Source organism: Magnolia sinica, chromosome 7 (genome assembly GCF_029962835.1).
Source record: "Magnolia sinica isolate HGM2019 chromosome 7, MsV1, whole genome shotgun sequence".
In the NCBI taxonomy this organism is placed as follows: domain Eukaryota; kingdom Viridiplantae; phylum Streptophyta; class Magnoliopsida; order Magnoliales; family Magnoliaceae; genus Magnolia; species Magnolia sinica.
Window position 1 is genome coordinate 5,642,416 of NC_080579.1, and position 19,474 is coordinate 5,661,889.

Sequence of the window (19,474 nt, forward strand, 5' to 3'; positions counted from 1 at the left end):
TTAGTCATGGTAGCAGATCCTGGCCGCAGGAATCTCACATCAGCTATTTTAATGTTGATGTTTTTCCTGCATAAGAACAACAAGAAATTCTATCCTCATCACTGCTCCATTGTCCTCCATTACAGTGTTAATGTGTTACATTGAAAACTGAAATGTAGCACAAGTGAACAAAATCAAACAGTGCATCCAAACACACAACATAAACTGAGGTTTGGCTCAAAACAGAGTATAGGTGTCAAACGGCCCTTTTGAGGGTGTGTCCAAACACGCCCTTAGTCAGTACGCTCCAATTGACAAAGTTCAGCTTCTCAATTTCTATATATATTACACTGGATGATTTTGTCCCTGCAAGTAGTTTTTAGGAGAGCCCTCAACCTAATCGTATAGGTTGGGATACTTGGGGCATGAAAAATCGAAGTCATCAACCAAGGTCATTTTTTGTCATTTCAAAAGGGCTCCAATGCCTACTTTCTCCCTTCTCTAGCAGCTACTCTCTGCAAATCTCTCTCGTCCGTCCTCTCTCCGTGTGCAATGCATATTAGGGCCGGGTGCACACCGAAGCGGTAGGGTCTACCGGAACCAACTAGACCATACGGTTTGGTCCGGTTCTGAAGTGTGCCAGTTCTGGTTTCGAAAATCAAAGAACCAGTTAGTTTGGTTCGGTTCTCGGTTTGGGGTTCTATAGAACCGAACCGGACCGTAGAACTGAACCTGGAACCAGACCACTTGGTCATTAAATATTTATTTTTTTTTTATTTTTTTTAAATATGAAAAACTAGACTATTCATCAAATGAATCACAACACGAATAGACATTGGTAGAAAAATCATTTTGGGAACACAAAAGGGTTATAAGAACAAACCATGACAAGATTACCCTCTGTGAAAATTTTCAGTAGAGGAGCTTGGGCTGGATTTAAAAAAAAAAAAAAAAAAAAAAAAACCATGCAATTGGGTTGGATTATAAAAACAAACCACGCGATTGGGCTGGATTATAAAAAGCCTAGAACTGCAGAACACCGGTTTTTTACAGTCCAGTTCCAATTCGGTTCTAGGGTGCAAACGGTCAGATTCCGGTTCTAGTTTTCCTGGAACCGTTAGGAATGGTTCGGTTCCGGTTTCACCTCAAAACTGGACGGAACCGAACTGCGCGTACCCCTAATGCATATGCCACAGCCTTAAGTTGTAATTGCAACAGAGGAGTTTTAATATGATACACTGACACTTGATACAGCCACTCATAAATTAAGTACATGGCATATAGACTTTAAACCGACAAACTGTGGAAAACACTTCCGCCAAGTCACATTCTCAAGATCAGATTGGTTGCACAATGCTGACCTCTGATTTGTCGAGGAGTGTTTGTGGAAATAGGATCACTGGATTTTTTTTTTTTAATAGTCCAATAAATGTTTACCAATCCAATTGTCAGATAATCAAATAAGTGAAAATTTGTTTTTGATGTCTAAACAGGAAACCATCACACTCATCAAGTGGGCCACCTTGAATCACTCCAATCTCTCCTCATGCAAACTAGGGCTGTACATCGAGCCGAGTCGAGTCGAGGTGGGCCAAGCTTGGCTTGGCTCGTCCGTGCTCACCTCAGGATCGCCCTCGAGTTTACCATTGGAGCTTGGCTTGACTCGCCCGTGCTCTCCTTGAGCTCACCTTTGAGCTTATCATTTGAGCTCCCAACCCCAACCCGACCTCCAAACCTTTCAATTTGCAAATCATATATTCAAAACCCCAAATCTCAATTTTAGGATTTGAAACTTTTCTATTTTCAATTAATTAGATAAATTAAAAAAAATAAAAAATCAAAGAATATATGTAGAGGTACCTTGCCGTAGAGAGAGAGAGAGAGAGAGAGAGAGAGAGAGAGAGAGAGGAAAGGTAAAGGAATGGACGGTTAGGGTTTGGTTTTTAGAGTATATATATATAAAAGCAAAGTTGAGCTCAAGCTAACCAAGCTTGGAATCGAGTTTCGAGCTTCGAGCCTCAAGCTGAGTCAAGCTCCACTTTGTCATATGAAGCTTGACTTGCCTTGAGTCATCGTTCAGGTCGAGTCAAACCGAGCTAGATCGAGCCATGCCGAGCCAAGCTGAGTGAGCTTTTCGAACTAGCTTGGCTCGTGTACAGCTCTAATGCAAACCGCCTACCACTTCACCCAGGGAAAAAAGATAAACAATGGAAGGTGCAAACTCTTAAAATCTTTGAATCCATGATACTTGATACATTTATCAATAAGATTTTAAGTCACTTTGAAGCATGAGGTTGAGAAATATGAAATGATAATAAGGTGATGTTGAGAACTTTTTCGAGGAATTAGTTGAGATTGAAAACCACCATACCATGGCTAGAAATCCTCCCACGTGCTTGGGAGTCCCTATCATTCAATCCAGAGGTTTGCTAGAACACATCCAGACCTACTATAAGATACATTGGGAATTTAGACGTTGGATTTGGGTCATCTCACAATGATCCAAACCTTTTATATAATAGGCCTCAACTTAGATAGGGGATATAAGAACTATTAATATCTTTGATCAGGATATTTTCAAATCAATGATCATTTGATTCTTTTCATTTGAATATGAATGATCAACTTAACCCCTGGATAGTCAATGGGTTGAATTATTTCAACGTGAGAGGTTCTTCAGATATCCACCATCCACAGTAAGGCCCATCACATAAATGGTTTGGGTTATTGAATCAGGATCCGGAGGACTCGGCTAGTCTCCCTGCGAGCAAATGTCACAGCAGACATTTTGTCTAAGTCTGCAAGCAGCCACCACAAAGGAATTGTAGAATAATGTTTTTATTTATTTAATTTCTAGTCAGTAAAATAGATTTTCATAGATGAGTCAGGAATTCTATATTTTCTTAGAACTCCTTAATAGAATTACATTCTAGTTGTCAGAAAAAAATAAATAAATAAAAATCCAAGCCATCACATTCATACATATCATAGACCTTGCAAGAAATCACAGTTAATACATGCAATAAAATGACAATCAGTATGGAGAAAACCCATAATGTTTCTCTTCTTTTTTTCACTTATTCACTTCTCATATATGCAACATGTACGTCGATTATAAACCGACGTGAAGTAGGTCCGATATTGGATTGTCTATATCCTATAACTAACACCAATTGGACGATGCTAACCTTTGATTGGAGGATTGGACAGCCAAGGAAACTTCCATGGACATTTTATAACCATCCATTTTCTTAATCCAAAATTCCTCCTAAAGACAGTTTGGATTGTGAAATCAGGTTATTTTTGAGGTATTGGCCATCCAAGGTAAAGCATACCTGATAAGGATATTGTACCTATTTGCCAAACATAGATGAAAATCCAGAGCACTAAGCTAAAATCAACAAGGGGCGTTGAAGAAAAGCAGCCAGTGCATGTATAACATTTTCTTCAAGATCTGAAAAATAACATTTAAAATTATGCATTCTACATTCTACAATTACAACACTACTTTTCTGTCCTTCGAATCAAATTGGCCGACTGCAATGCCTCTACGATACATCTCCATCAAACCCGGGACTTCATCAACATATCGAATCACATAGTTCTCCAAGAACCTCTTTTCAGGAAGATAAAATATCCAAATTAGCTTCTTATCCTTTGTAAGCAGCTTCTTTGAATGCAAAACCTGAATAACCGCACACCTCGGAAAAATTCTCTTATCCAACCCATACATAAAAAGCTTTGGATTTGTAAGCAACATTGAATGGTCAAACTTCAATGTGTTCACAAAGAAATCCACCACCCTTCGAATCTTCTCCTTTGAACACGTCATACAAATCGGCTCTCGCTTAAAGATGATCATGATCTCCTCTTCCGACCACCCCAAGCTCTTTAGAAATGCGAGCTTACTCTCCCACGAGGAATTATTCATCGTACTCATCCCTCGGATCGCGTGCACGAACATAGGAGATCCCGGCATAATACCCAATTTCTCAACCCTTTCCACAATGTTGGCAAACAGGTTCACTTTTAGCATTATAGCTCTCGGTTTGCTCAGAATCAATTTCGAAATGCATGAAGTTGGTACTCCTCGATTCACTAAAAGATTGAGATTCGGCCTCAATATCCCCTTCAAATCATAAGTTAGCAACCATCTCGAGCGCCTGATTGCAGTTATGACATTCTCATTCGTCTCAAGAAAGCTCTTGAGGAAATAAAAAGATGGTCTTAGGTGATTGATCAGGCTTCTTCGCAGAATGAGAGGATTTGATGCAATCAGTTCAGGTAGGGTTGAGTTTGAGAAGCCCATTGCAAGGAAGAACTGCATTTTGGGCTTGAGATTGTTGTCTATTCTGGATTGGAGGAGGCCAGGAAGCTTTGCAATTACTTTTGTGATGTGTGTCTCCGAGAATCCATGGGATTTGAAGAAAGTGAGGACAGAGTCAGGTTTTTGCAGGTTGTTTTCTTGAAGGTGGAGCCTTTTGGATATGGAGAGAGCTGTTTCTAATGGGAGTCCACATGACTTTATGAGGTATTGGGCTGTGAAAGATTGCAGTGGGGTTGTGGAGGCTGTTGTGAAGGATTTGAGAGATGGGTTTTGCAGGAAATGGAAACGTAGTATCCTTTTGTATGGAAAATTAGACATCTGTGCAGATCAATGAAAAAGAGAAGGATCAGGGGTTACAGTAATGGAGATTATCTGTGTTGACTATAGACAGATGTTGTTCAGCATTCATTCGAATACAGATATATGGATGGATGGATAAACAGGTGCTGAACTTGGAGCGTTGTTCTTCCAACTTCATTTAAGCTAAATGGTAAAATGCAGGGCCACTAGATGTGTTAAGCTCCAACTGTCACTTTCCAACCTAGATTTCAGAATGAACAAATTCATGTTATCTTTGACAGATATGTCACCTTAAATACCATTTGAGTAACAAAATAATTACGAACATTAAATTGCAAACTAATCTTTCGATTGATGGGTTGTATTCGCCTGAAATTTTGTTATTTTATTTTACTCACACCATGTACTACAAAGCATGAACTCCTTCAAAATTGGTCATATGACATAACAATGTGGTGGTAGTGGTACTGACTGTGTTTTTTTCAATTCCACTGTGGAATGACTATGTTTAAAAAACTGCCTGAATTACAGAAATCAGCGGTTCCTGAGATTAATATTTTTATTTTTTACAGAACGTGGATTATTGATATTATTTTAGCTGTCCATTTTCAGATAACAGAAAGATGGGTAAGATTGTCCAACTGCTGAGATGCTTAGCTTGTAGTTCAAGCATGTCGGAGGAAAGCAGATGAACGGACCACAAACACCGTTATCCCCACTGTTTCTTGTGGTGTGGTCCGTTTGAGCCTTAGATATGCTTCAATTTTGGGCTCATGAGCTAAAATAAGATATAACAATGGATGGACAGTGTAGGTAAGATACATGTATTACCATGGGCCCCACCCCATTTACTCAGTACGCTGGCAATCCTCCTTCCAACAACCTGTGTTATAAAGGAAAGGAGATTATGTACTGAGTAACTCATTAGTCATTACACTACAGCATACTGAGTAAACTTTGTGGGACTCACCGTGAAATATGTCTTATCCACACTCTCCATCTGTTTTAAAATCTAATGTTAGGGCAAAAGCCCAAAATTGAATCATATCCAAAGATCCAGCACACCATAATAAACAGTGTGAATTGCACGCTTACTGTTGAACAATCTTGAGTGTCACAGAAATTTTAGATGAACTGATCTTTGTGTTTTCCCTTCATCCATGTCGATGTGACATTATGAACAGGTTGGATTACAGGGTGGATTTATTGTAAACATCATGATGGGCCCACCTAGCTTCTCAGCGAAGGAACTCCCTGCGAAAGCCTTCCGTAGGCAATCTGCACCAGCGTCCATCCAGGGTTTTGGGTAACTTTAGGGCGCCCTGCCAGACAGGGAGGGAGGGAGGAACGGCGGATGGCTCTGCTGTTGCCAGAGAAAGAGAGACGGCCATGCCGGGCTTACAGGCCTTTAGATGTCTGCGTTCATGCCCGGCCCGTCTTTTAACAGGCTTGATTTTTAAGCCCAAGCCCGTCCCTCAGGCCTGATACTCCAACCCAAGCTCAACCAAGCCTGTAAGCCCGACAGGCCAACCCAGCCCATTGACACCCCTACTTTTAAGTTGCACCTCCTTGCCACATGAAGTCCTAGCAAAACTTATCATGATCTAGGCCAGCAAAAACAAGACATGAAGTAAATTGGGAGGTTGGAAAGGGACTCCTCTATTAAAGTCGATAACAATTTGCTTTTCTAGCTTGAGAGTTTCCTCTCCATTCTATCAATGACTTTGATAGGAAGATGGAAAAGAGCCCTCTCATATATTAAAGTTGATAACAATTTGCTTTTCTAGTGTGAGAGTTTCCTCTCCATTCTCTCAATGACTTTGCTAGGAAGACAGAAAAGAGTCCTCTCCTCTATTAAAGTTGATAACAATTTGCTTTTCTAGCATGAGAGTTTCCTCTCCATTCTCTCAATGATTTTGATAGGAAGACGGAAAAAAGCCCTCCTCTATTAAAGTTGATAACAATTTTCTTTTTGAGCGTGAGAGTTTCCTCTCTATTCTCTCGATGACTTTGATAGGAAGATGGAAAAGAGCTCTCTCCTCTATTAAAGTTGATAACAATTTGCTTTTCTAGCGTGAGAGTTTCCTCTCCATTCTCTCAATGACTTTGATAGGAAGACGGAAAAGAGCTCTCTCCTCTATTAAAGTTGATAACAATTTGCTTTTCTAGTGTGAGAGTTTCCTCTCCATTCTCTCAATGACTTCGATATGAAGACAGAAAAGAGCCCTTCTCCTCTATTAAAGTTGATAATAAATTGCTTTTCTAGCATGAGAGTTTCCTCTCCATTCTCTCAATGACTTTGATAGGAAGACAGAAAAGAGCCCTCTCAACAACCCTTAGCAAGATGGACCCTAAGGAACTCGCTCTTAGCCCAATTCACCTTCAGCCCCAAAACAACCCCAAACCAGCATATGATCTTCCGTAGATGTTCCACCATCGAATTATCAGCTTCACATAAAAGAAGGGTGTCATCAACAAATTCGAGGAGATGACTTACTCACTGGGAGAAATTAATCATCTCAAAGTCACAGAAAAGACCCACTGACTGACCCCTGGAAAGCATGCTAATCAAGGCTTCCAAAACCACTAATAAAAAGAAGGGGGAAGCGTATCCACTTGCTAAAGACTCCAAGAGGCTTTGAAAAACCCAAACCAAGACACATTACTAAGAACGTAGAATTGAATGAGCATGATTAAAAAAAGGGTTTGAATTATGAAATCCTATCCACAACATCGATAGACTTTTTCTTCTCAGAAATTTACTGTTGCATCCATATACAAGAAATAGTTTGGATGATTGAAATTTTCTACAGGTTAGATTTCTTTTCTTCTTTTTCAAGGGTCAGTAGCCCATGGTGGCAGTTCAAATCACCATTGATGTGCCACAAGCACATTTCTTAGTAGAATCCCATGATAAATTCCATTATTACCTTAGACCCTGTCTATAATCAAGAAAATAAGAATGTGGATTTGGTAAATCCATGAAATTGTCAAATTCATGGATTTTCATTGGATTTACATTTAGCGAATTGTAAAGTCTACTGTTTGAAATCATTTGAAATCAAATTACAAATGCATGGATTTGGGGAGCATTTATTGTAGTGGTAGAGCATTCATTGTATAGGAATTACTTTGTTCGCTTTTATAAGAGTCTCATTTCGAGGATTTGCCCGGTTCTTAGTTTGTGGGGATTTAGATTTTCCTCTTGCATTTAAAAAATAATAATAATAAATAAATAAATAAAACCTTACATTGAATCTTCTTGCGAGGAGGCAAGGAGCTCCTCTTCCGTCTGACCAGTAAATGCATCTGACGGGATGGAATGAAGCGGCTCGAGTCGTGTACGTACTCGATCCTGCCTGGCGGCCGGCGCCACCTCACAGCTGCCGGAATTCGGTATTACCTCGGCCTGACCGAATCCGCTCCCCTTCTTCTCACTATTTCTCTGCAACCTGGAAATCGTCAAGCTAGTAGCAGTCCACCGCCCGCTTATTTCTATGTTGATCAACCGCGCTAGGGTAACTCGGACGCGGATTAGCTACTGAAAGGTTGAGTAGCGAGACTCGCTAAAGTGACGTCACCAAGTTCTGTGAGTCCTATCATGATGTATGTGTTATATCCACACCGTCCATTCATTTGGAGAGATCATTTCAGTGCATGATCCAAAGAATGAGATAGATCCAAAGATATAATAGACCCCACCAAAGAAAAGAGTGGAGAGAGTGACGCCCACTGCTGAAACCTTCCTAAGGACCACCGTGATGTTTATTTGAGATCTAATCTATTAAGTTAACACAGACATTAAAAAATTAAATAAACAAATATCAGCTTCTTCGAAAACTTTTGTGACCCTTAGAAGTTTTTAACGGTGGGTGTTACTCTCTTCACTTTTTTCTGTGATGGTCCACTTGAGCTTTGTCACTGAATCGTTCTTTGTCTTATACCTTAAAATGATCTTTCAAAATGGATGGACGGTGTGGATGTAAAATATACATCATGGCTTAACGTGCATAAATTGGTGACGTCACTTCAGTAGCGAGTCAGGCTAGTAGCGAATCCACGCCCGTATAACTCGCGCCCACGTGGATTATTTCGAAAACCGACAGCCACGTGGGTGTAACTTTCGTGAGATCTACCCGTCCATACACCACGGTGGACCCCACATCAAATGCTCCTTTCGCAAGCGAGCATTCCTTTTTCGGTCAACATCAGATGATATGCCGATTCTGGATTAGGGCCAGCTACTAAACGGTTTGGATTCTTGACACGTGCGTGAGTCTCCTCGGATGCATGTTCGAAAGAAAACAGTTGGTACTCGTTGGTAGTTACCGACGGCGGTTACTTTCACCACGTGGGAGTAATGACTTGAGTGCATGGAATCTAAGCCGTCGAACACGTATACCACTTTTAGGCCCTGCTTCTTAAAATCAGGATGATGATTCAACACTCAGGTGGGCCACCCAAAAAGCTTATAGCTAAAAAACCTCTAAATTCACTAGGAACGGCCCACCTGAGTTTTAAAATTTCATAAATTTTGGAAATTATTTCATCGCAGGGAAGAAGTTATTACCACGACACAGCTCAACAACTAAAATTGTGATAAGATTGGATGTTAGCATGACATATCTCAGCAATCAAAATAATAAGATGAGATTAGCATGTCACAGCTCAGCAATCAAAATTGTGTTAAGGTTGGAGATACTCCTGCGTTTTACCTCAATCAATGGAGGGTATCCCACTGATTGAGAGTATCTCTAATAGAAGTCAGATGAAAGAATATGGAATTCTTATCTCCTATGAGTTATAAGTAGAAAAGGTTTGCATTATGATTGGTCCATATCATTAACATCAACACTATCATATTAAATGTATAATGATGTAGTAAGAATTGGATGGCACGTACCCAAAGGGTACGGGTCATTCACAAAACTAACTGTGAACATTCCATCACACATGTTTTCCTGAAGTGTGGCTTACCCGAGTTTTGGATAATGGATGTGGATTTTGTCCTACAGCCACCTGTCTTAGCCCCAACAGGCAGCTCCATGGGCGGGCCCACCATGATGTATCTGTTTATCCACGCCGTCTATCCCCGTTCTCAGGTCATTTTAAGGCATGAACACAAAAATGAAGTAGATCCAACGCCAAATGGACCGCACCACAAATGACTCTTGCATTGACACTCCTCTGGTAAGTAGCAACTACTTGCCACATGAAGTCCTTGCAAAACTTATCAATTCCCAAAAGAACCGATCTAGGGCGGCAAAAACAAGACATGAAGTAAATTGGGAGGTTGAAGAGGCACTCCTCCATTACAGTTGATAACAATTTGCTTTTCTAGCATGAGAATTTCCTCTCCATTCTCTCAATGACTTTGATAGGAAGATAGAAAAGAGCCCTCTCTATTAAAGTTGATAACAATTTGCTTTTCTAGCGTGAGAGTTTCCTCTCTATTCTCTCAATGACTTCGATAGGACGACAGAAAAGAGTCCTCTCGACAACCCTAAGCAAGATGGACCCTAAGGAACTCACTCTTAGCCCAATTCACCTTCAGCCCCGAAAAAACCCTGAACCAGCATATGATCATCTCGAATTATCAGCTTCACATAAAAGAAGGTTGTCATCAACAAATTGGAGGAGGTGACTTACTCACTGGGAGAAATTAGCCATCTCAAAGCCACAGAATAGACCCACTGACTGACCCCTGGAAAGCATGCTAATCAAAGCTTCCAAAACCACTAATAATAAGAAGGGGGGAGGGGATCCACTTGCTAAAGACTCCAAGAGGCTACACATTACTAAGAACGTAGAATTGAATGAGCATGATTAAAAAAAGGGTTTGAATTGTGAAATCCTATCCGCAACATCGATAGACTTTTTCTTCTCAAAAATTTACTGTTGCATCCATATACAAGAAATAGTTTGGATGATTGAAACTTTCTACAGGTTAGATTTCTTTTCTTCTTTTTCAGGGGTCAGTAGCCCATGGTGGCAGTTCAAATCACCATTGATGTGCCACAAGCACATTTCTTAGTAGAATCCCATGATAAATTCCATTATTACCTTAGACCCTGTTTGTAATCAAGAAAATAAGAATGTGGATTTGGCAAATCCATGAAATTGTCAAATTCATGGATTTGCATTGGATTTATATTTAGGGCATGTTTGGACAGACGTCTTATGCTGGAGTAGGGTGGAGTTGGTGAGATAGGGTTCTCGAATACTATCCCGTCCGTATGCAAGTCTGTTTGGGCGGTGACGGATTGAAGATGGATGGCAGATTTCGCTGGATTCAGGAGACTTTCTGCTGGATTATGAAATCCCGCGGAGGTGAAATCGCTGGATTTGTATCCCTTCTCGATCCCATCCCATATCCGTCCGCAGACCATTGTACAGACCGTGGGATAGGTTTTCACAGGGTGGTGATTTGGCGGGAGAGATGGTAGAGGGAGGGTTTTGTTTTGGCGCGAAATTAGGTTATAAGAACCACCATCAGGTCATGATGGCCGTTTTCATCGCCGGGCATTGCGAGTTGACAGTGTGGTCAGGCTAAGGTAGGTTTTCTTCTTTGCCCACTGAGCATGAAACGCCCTTCTGTACTGTCTATAGGCCATATATACTGTTTTTTAATTCTTATTGCTCTTACCTTTCTTACAAAAATCTGATGTATTTCACTGCATCATTCCATTGTCTTCAAGTTCTGTTAACTCGGATGGTGGTGATGTCGTAGGAGTATGGTCGTGTGGGTTTTCTTCTATATCGATTCTCATGTTTAGGCCTTCTGAATTCTGATTATAAAAGTCTTTGCAATAACATGATCCAGGGGGTTTTGGGTTCTCTGAATATATTTGAGGAATTTGATTATTTGGTTTCTTCAGTTTCGTAGATCTCATGTGTGTTATATAATCTACTAATTTATGGACTATTTGCTATAGATTGTTCTTCTGAGAATCTCTATTTACTTAATTGGAGTGTTACATTGGTAGATCTCATATGGATTTACTGTTGTTGGTTTTCTTTGGAATCAAGTTATGATTTTTTTTTTTTAAGTACATATATTAATTATTGTTTGATCAATACTATCTTTATTTGTTGATCCTTGTCCATGCGTATTTTCTTTTAATTCAAATGAGATAAATTGTTTTTTTTCGCGGAATGTATGCCCATAAATTTTCCTGTTTTTCACATTCAGTTTAGGCTGTGGATTTTCTCACAATATCTTTGTATATTTTGTCATCTGTTATCAAGTATCTTGTTTTTCACACTTGTCTTTTTTTTTTTTTTTTTTGCTTTACTGTTTCTCAGAATATGGGCATATGGATTCTTACTTTAATATTGTGTGGAATTTCATTTAATATCAAGTTCGACTCATCTGAATATCTGTGAATATTTTGTCATATGGGTTTTCTTTGAATTGCATAAAGTGGAAATTTGTCTTATACTCTACTGATTTCTCTGAAATTGATGTGGATTGTTTTTCATGCATTGCTGTTAATTTCCTTGGAGGGTTACTTTGCTTGAATATCATGTGTCGAATAAGTTCGACTTCAAGTTCAGTCTGTTTTTCCTGTTACCAGTGATCTCAGAAGGATTTACAGGAAGAATAGTTTTCTTTTTTGTCAACATATATGAAAATTGTTGTCTTCTGTGGTTTCAATGGTATCCTTTGGATTCAATACAGATATATGCAGTTGGATTCCTTCTTTAAGCAAGGAATATATTTTTTCTGTTTAACCTAAAGTCATATTCTTTTCATGGAATTCTATTGGTTACTTGCAGCATGGTCTCATTGACTTGAAGTTCACTGGTCTCATATCTGGGATTTGTTATAATCTCTGGTATGGTTACTCTCATCTATTGTGCTTTACTGTTTTTCAGAATGTCGGCAGATGGATTCTTGGTTTAATATTCTGTGTAATTTCATTTACTATCAAGTTCGACTCATCTGAATATGCTCATAAATTTTGTCATATGGATATTCTTTAATATGCATAAAGGTCTTATGGATCAGGTTCTACTAATTTATCTGAACTTGATGTGAAATGTTCTTCATAAATTTATAATTACTTCTTATGAGATGTTACTTTGATTGAATATCATACATGTTGGTACAGTTGGAGTTGAAGTTCAGTCTGCTCTTCTTCTTACCAACATTCTCGAATGAATTTACTATTGTTGGTTTCCATGTAGTCTAGTTATGAAATTTTATTTAAACTACCAAAGTGACTCTTTGGTTACCAAAGCTATGTTCTTGTTTGCACTTTCCCACCCTTGAAACCTGATATAGCATGATGTATATAAATTCATTTACTTGTATCTATCAAGTAGTGTGTTTGTGCAAAGATTATTTTGTATCCTGTTCTTCACATTCAGTTTACTATGGAAGAAGTTTCTTGGTTTATATATAGAGGAAGAATTGTTTTTTATTTGGTAAGTATATATGAAAATTGTTGTATTTTGTGATTTGAAGAGTATTCTTTGGATTCAATCCAGATATGTGCAGTTGGATTCCTTCTTAATACATCAATATGACTTATTTTTAACACATAAAGTCAGGTTTTATTCTGTGAATTTCTCTTGGTTACTCGCAGCAATGTTTCATTGACTTGATATTCATTGATCTCATCTCCGGGTTTTGTTATAAATCTCTGGTATGGTCACTCTCATCTATTTTGCCTTGACTGTTTCTCAGGTAGTGGGCAGATGGATTTTGTTTTTTATATATTACGCATAAAGGTTATATGGATCAGGTTCTGCTAATTTCTCTGAAATTGATGTTCATTGTTCTTCACGATTTTCTGCATGTCGAGGATTTGTAAAATCCAATTTCTAGCGTAGTTATCCTGCACATGTCTTTGCTCTTTTCTTAGTACTCAACTGTTACAGGAGAGATTAACAGTTACTCGATGATGATGTGGGTCCATATCTGATGCATGTCATCATCCATATCTATACATCTGGTTGTGTCAGATCAACTCCTAGAATGGAGCTTTTTGCCTTCTTTCCTTAGAGTCGAGCTTTTTTTATTGGGAAAAGATTAAGACCGTCCAAAAGGTTTTGAATCTACATAGACCTGTTTCTTGGATATTTTGTTGTCTTAGGGTCCTGTTTAACATGTTTGTTAATAGGTTCAGAAGACATGGGATTATAACTTGATCTTTTAGTAGGATTCTCTTGTATGACTTATACTCACGTTGGCCACATGAGCCGTTAAAAACTTTCCTTTACATTATATTTTATCCATATTATCTCGATATGTCTGTATCACAGCACTGTCATATGGTGTGGTCCACAGGATACATAGACATGTCCCACGTGAGACTGATATCTGATTGAATAAACCAGATTTTAGGGTGTGGCCCACTGCTTTTTTGGATGGTAAAAAAGCAAAGAACGGTGGCCCATGAAATCGCGTATACGATGGTTTTATTATCACTGCACATTCCTTTGATGTGGTCCAGTAGAGAGATGGACAACGTTCAATTGTAGGACTACGTACTTACATCCGTCCAGTGGTGCGATGAATGGCGTGGATGAGACAAATACATCACAGTGGGCCCCATAGAGGCCTGCCTACGCATGCTGTGGGCCTGTGGTTATAACCGAATCTGCCCACCCTTGGCAGCCTTTGGATTCAATCCATGGGATTGCATGCAATCCCATGCCCGTCCAAACACGCCCACTCGATTGCAATCCCAAGTTCAGTCCGCCCGGCCAAACATGCCACATATTGGCCATGGGATATACCAATCCCATGCCAAAACAAGAAAAAGAAGCAAAAGGAAATCAAAATTACCGAGATAGAACGCTGCTTTAAAGAAAAGAAAGCAGCGTTCGTACCTCCACGACTGCCAGCATCCACTCTCAGATTCTCAATTACACTCACCACTGAACAACACAACTCAGCTTCTGCTGTGAACATCTCACGAGCTTCTGATCCATTGATCTCATCTCTTCATGTAACTCATTATACAAAGCCAAGCAGGAGAAATGCTCATCCAACACCACCTCAAGACACCCCACAATTGAATCGACTTTTGGGACCCATTCGCAAGCTTCCAATCCCAAAGCCACAGCACCAGGGCATGGCCCTGCCTCTGGAAACGAGGTTATCTCCATTGATCTCAGTATTGAAACGAAGTTATCTTTACATGACATACGATTTCCGACATATCTCTAGAGAGGTCGCACCTTGGAAAAAAAAAAAAAAAAATGTTTTTCTCATTCTTAATGAAATAGAACACAATACCGTTTCCACCATACATAGTACCACAGAAAAAGGAACAAGTCTTCATTAGTTGATATCTTATTACATCCATTACACATGAAAACCAAAAGAAAAACAAGCCACAACTAATTTATAAAAAAGAAAAAAGAAAGAAAAAAGAAGAAAGAAGCCCAATGAAGAACAGAGAAAATGAAGAAAGAGATTCATGTGGTGCCATCAAATGCCCCCACCAAAACAAATTGATGGAGCGCCACCCGATGCTCGCGACACTGGATGCAGATTAGGTGGTGTTGCTACATCCAGCAGTGGTACAATGATGTGTTGGGCACTGTCAGGCCCACCTTGATGTTTTTGTCTTGTATCCATGCCATTCATCTGTTTTGCCAGATCATTCAGGCATGAACCCAAAAATGAATCAGATCTGAAGCTCAAGTGGACCACATCATAGGAAACAGTAGTGATTGAACACCCACCATTAAAAACTTCTCGTGGCCCACAAAAGTTAGGATCAAGATGATGTTCGTATTTTTCCAAAATCCAGGTCTGGGTGACCTTTTCAACATGTTGGATAGAAAATAAACATTACAGTAAGCCCTAGTAATGCTTTAACATTCGGTATTATTATCCCCACTGTTTCTTGTAGTCTAGTCCACTTGAGCTTTGGATCTGCTTAATTTTTTCACTCATGTCCTAAAATGAGCTAGAAAAATGGATGAATGCATGAACGTAAAACAAATACATCAAGGTGGGGCCCACATCATCACACCACCTAATCTAGTCCCACATCAGTCAAGTTAAAAAATGCGGACAGAAGAGATGTGAGTAATCCTGTGACTGTCTTCTCCTCCCTCTTTGTACTTCTCTGCCAAGAGCAGACACCCGAACATTCCTAAATCTTGGAGCATAGGTAGATTCCACAGAGCTGGTAGCTGTTCTCACTCACTGCAATCATACAGTAGAATCCTGATTAGATTAGAGGAAGGATCCCCCATCCACTCAGGAAACTTGGAACCTCTGTAACTCCGTATCTTCAACTCTTTCAAGTTTGTATGAGGCTGGAGTCCTTCGAGCACTCCCTCCATTCTCTGCTTCTCTTCATCTCCCACTACCTCTCCATATGTGGAGTACTTGAAGTATAAGGAGAGAGTATGAAGGTGCCTCTTCTTATATAATTCTGCTTCCCTAGCTTCGTCCTCACTCGACACATTTTGCAAATGGGTTATATCAAGGCTTCCCTGAAGGAGCTTAAGGTGTTTCAATTCTCCTAAATCCCATCCATCCACACCATGGTTTCCACCCACAATGAATTTTGTTAATGTCTGAAGAGTACTTAGTCTGGGTAAGTAGCTTAGATTGTTGGTCCTCTCAAGTTCTAGATGTCTGAGGCTAATCATTTTTCTCATTTCTCTAGGCAGTTTTCTTAGCCATTCACAGGCATTGAGTATCAAGGTCTGTAAATTTACGGAATAAATCAACCAAGCAGAGATCTCTTCTATATTTGAGTAAGGCAAATTGATATATCTCAAATGCTTCAACTGTCCTACTGTTCGAGGCAATTTTGCAATCTTAGCTCCGGTCATTTCTAACGTCCTTGGGCATTGCAAATGATGAAATAATTTGTGGAGACAAATTGAGATCCTTACTTGTTTCATTAGTGACATTTCCAATTTAGGAGGGAAAGGTCTTGACCCATGGGAGACTAGCAATGTTCGCAACTTGGCCGCCTTATAAAAGGTGGATGAAATTGAAGTCACTTCAAACATAGATGAACTGAAGATGAAAGAATGGTGGACCCTGTTTAGGTCCACATTGGCCTGTTGTGTCATCCCCACAATCAAACAGTCATTTCCTGCAACAGATTGTGCGAGGTCATGAACTAAATCATGCATCTTGCAGCTGAATTTGTTGCCATTACTACCCATTTCTGCATCTTGGAGTAACGATCGTCTTAATAAATCATCAAAATACATCCCACCAATTTCCTCCATATCTTCGCTTGTGTCGGAGCCGATGAAGCCTTGTGCCATCCATAACTTAACTATTGTATCCTTCTCTATCTCCCAATCTTTGGGGAAAATAGAGCAATATGCGAAGCACTACTTCAGAGCAGGAGGTAAGTCGTAGTAGCGGAGTAACAAAGCTGGTAAAATTCCTTACATGACACCAACTAAATTCCACTGCCTTCTCTTCCTTCTCGACTGCATGGCACTCCCTGTTGTCTTTGCTGCGAGTGGTATGCCTCCACATTTCTTTACGATTCCCTGTCCAATCTCTTTCAACTCCAAATGCTCTTCTTCACTCCGATCGCCAAATGCACTGCGGCTGAACATTAACCAACAATCCTCATCAGATAAGGCCTCCAATTTGTGCATGTGGCTGTTTCCCATCGCCATTGCAACCTTTTCACTGCGAGTGGTTATGATGATTCGACTCCCTAATGCACCAGATTGGAACGGAAGTATCAGTTCATCGCACATCCTACAATCCTCACTCCAAATGTCATCAAGCACAAGCAAGAATCGCTTTGGATGCAAGATTTCACAAAGGCGACTTTGCGACGGGTCCAAGCCGTCAAGATTACAAGGAGACCCTGTTGCGCATTCTATCAGTAATTTTGTAATCCGTTTCACATCAAAATCTTCCAAAACACACCCATATTTTAACGTCGAAATGTCCCTCGAGTTTCTCATCGTTGTAGAGGAGCTTAGCAAGGGATGTCTTGCCGAAACCCCCCATTCCAACGATAGAAATGACAAAGGGAACCTCAGTTACTTCCTGACTACTCTCCCTCAGCAGCAAGTCTAGGACTTCATTTTTCTCGTCTTCTCTACAGACAATCGACGATCTGTCAACTTGGGAGCTTGTTTCTCGCTTTCTAATTTTGTGCTGCCTTACTACAGTATCCACTCTCTCCCTCTCCACTAGTTACAGTAAGACCCAAGTGGGTAATCTCTTTGGAGATTTCATCTAATCTACCCCTTGCCTCCTTTATCCTACTTCCAATTCTATGGCGGAACATGGCATGATTAAAGCAAGTAAGAGGGGAAAGGAAGCAAATGACAATGAAGCTGAAACAGGAGCCATCACCTTCCTCAGCTGCTTGTGATCTTAGATTTTCTATCGTCCACTCATCTAGTATGCCATCCACATCGTAGGCCACTTCTTTGAGCTTCTCCAACCAGATTTTCACGGCTCTGTCCTTCACTCACCGAGATTCAGCATCCTCAAGCACAGCTTGGATTGAAGTGAACGTTCCGAAAAGCTTTTCGATCTTGTTCTTGACACCCACCAACAAAGCCACCTCATTTTGGATGATGGTGCTCAATTTCTCCTGTGCGATCGATACAAGGGAATTGACCATGTTTTCTTTCTCCACTTTTGGAATGTAGATGGAAGGAAGCGAAGACCAGGAAAGACTTTTAAAGAAATGGAAGAGATAGAAGTAAGAAGATATGAGTTGAGAGGCAGAGGGACTACCGAAGCAGAAAGATGGCTGTATGATTGAACAGTGGTGATTGAACGCCTTCAAAAATCAACTCAGATGCATGAGTCTGAGCACAGATCAGGTCCCGGGCAACAGCATTGTGGGTGAGTCCCTGACTTGGATGAAAGTAAAAATAAATATCAGCTTATCGAAAACTTGTGTGGCCATAGAGAGTTTTTAATGGTCAATCACCACTGTTTTTGGATGTGCTTCATTTTTTTTGGGCCCGCTGAAAAATGAGCTGGAAATACGATGGATGGTCCAAAAAACTTTTAAAAACTTGTCAGCGTTCATATTTTAAACTTATATTCCCTTTCCAAATTTTTACCATATTACAAGGCAAATACAGTCAACATCACCATGAACAAGCCGATGATTTGCAATGAGGATTTCATGGTATCAGTTGATTATGGTTCCTCTTCCAAGCAGAACACATCACCAACAATAACATGTGCTCAAGGTAAAAGAAGATGCCGCTAAAGAATGAATTCATTTTCAAGGTTTATACTTGGGTGGGAATCCAAACACATATTTCAAAATAATTTTTTAAAACTTAAAAATCTAATAATGCTACTGGACTCCCTCCAACCATCCATTCATCAGAGAGATTAATGGTACGTACATGTAGGCAGATATGTGCTGCTTTCAGCCTTGAATGATCTTGCTACACTTCACCTAATACACAACTTGAATGCTCACCTAGTCACTATGACAAGTTGACTTGGACCATTGGACACAAGGTTAAACAACTCAGTGTCTTGGATTGACTCGTTCGACCTGAGTTGAGTTGTGACTCAGCCAAGTCACGGGTGATTCATGGTGTTGAACCAAATGATCATGTCTCACCTTGAGTTGCACCCAACTTGGATAGAGTGGGGTCTTTGAAGTGGGTGACTATGTGGGGCCCACCCATGGTACCTATCCAAGTCCAATTCCGTCTATGGGGTGGACCAACTTAGAGATTGGCTTTTAGCCTCAAATCCCTTTAAATTCAATTGAATTTAGCTACCTAAATCTATTTTTATAGAATGTATTAAAAAAATAAAAATAAATAGAATGTATTAGTAACTCAAGAATTTAGAACATTATGTAAGACTATTAGGTGGGCCGCACAAGATCACCAATTTAGATTAGGGCTGAAAGTCGGGCGGGTCGG

At 39.9% G+C, this 19,474-nt stretch overlaps 3 protein-coding genes across 10 annotated transcripts in view; all 3 read right to left on the reverse strand.

The window, feature by feature from the left end:
• Positions 1 to 8,167, reverse strand: part of LOC131250935 (transcription termination factor MTERF9, chloroplastic-like) — a 55,693-nt gene extending 47,526 nt beyond the window's left edge. For 4 of the 8 annotated variants that reach the window (XR_009173504.1, XR_009173505.1, XR_009173506.1 and 1 more), the window contains exon 1: positions 7,858 to 8,167. Coding sequence is in view for 1 of the 8 variants with exons in the window: in XM_058251338.1 (XP_058107321.1) it covers positions 3,578 to 4,624 (1,047 nt within the window). In the remaining 7 variants the exon portion in view is untranslated. The other 4 variants (XM_058251338.1, XR_009173503.1, XR_009173500.1 and 1 more) reach the window with 4 other exon arrangements.
• Positions 8,168 to 15,769: 7,602 nt separating this feature from the next.
• On the reverse strand, positions 15,770 to 16,861 carry LOC131251932 (disease resistance protein RGA2-like). Its single transcript, XM_058252919.1, has one exon. The coding sequence runs from the start codon at positions 16,859 to 16,861 to the stop codon at positions 15,770 to 15,772; it is 1,092 nt and encodes a 363-aa protein (XP_058108902.1).
• A 126-nt stretch (positions 16,862 to 16,987) lies between these two features.
• LOC131251933 (putative disease resistance protein RGA3) lies at positions 16,988 to 17,524 on the reverse strand. The gene has a single exon (XM_058252921.1). It carries the CDS (start codon positions 17,522 to 17,524, stop codon positions 16,988 to 16,990), a length of 537 nt encoding a protein of 178 aa, XP_058108904.1.
• Between the last annotated feature and the right edge of the window lie 1,950 nt (positions 17,525 to 19,474).

What these genes read in the sequence shown, in the direction of transcription:
- LOC131251932 (XM_058252919.1), bottom strand. Translation starts at nt 16,861, where the DNA reads ATGGCACAAGGCTTCATCGGCTCCGACACAAGCGAAGATATGGAGGAA.
- LOC131251933 (XM_058252921.1), bottom strand. Translation starts at nt 17,524, where the DNA reads ATGAGAAACTCGAGGGACATTTCGACGTTAAAATATGGGTGTGTTTTG.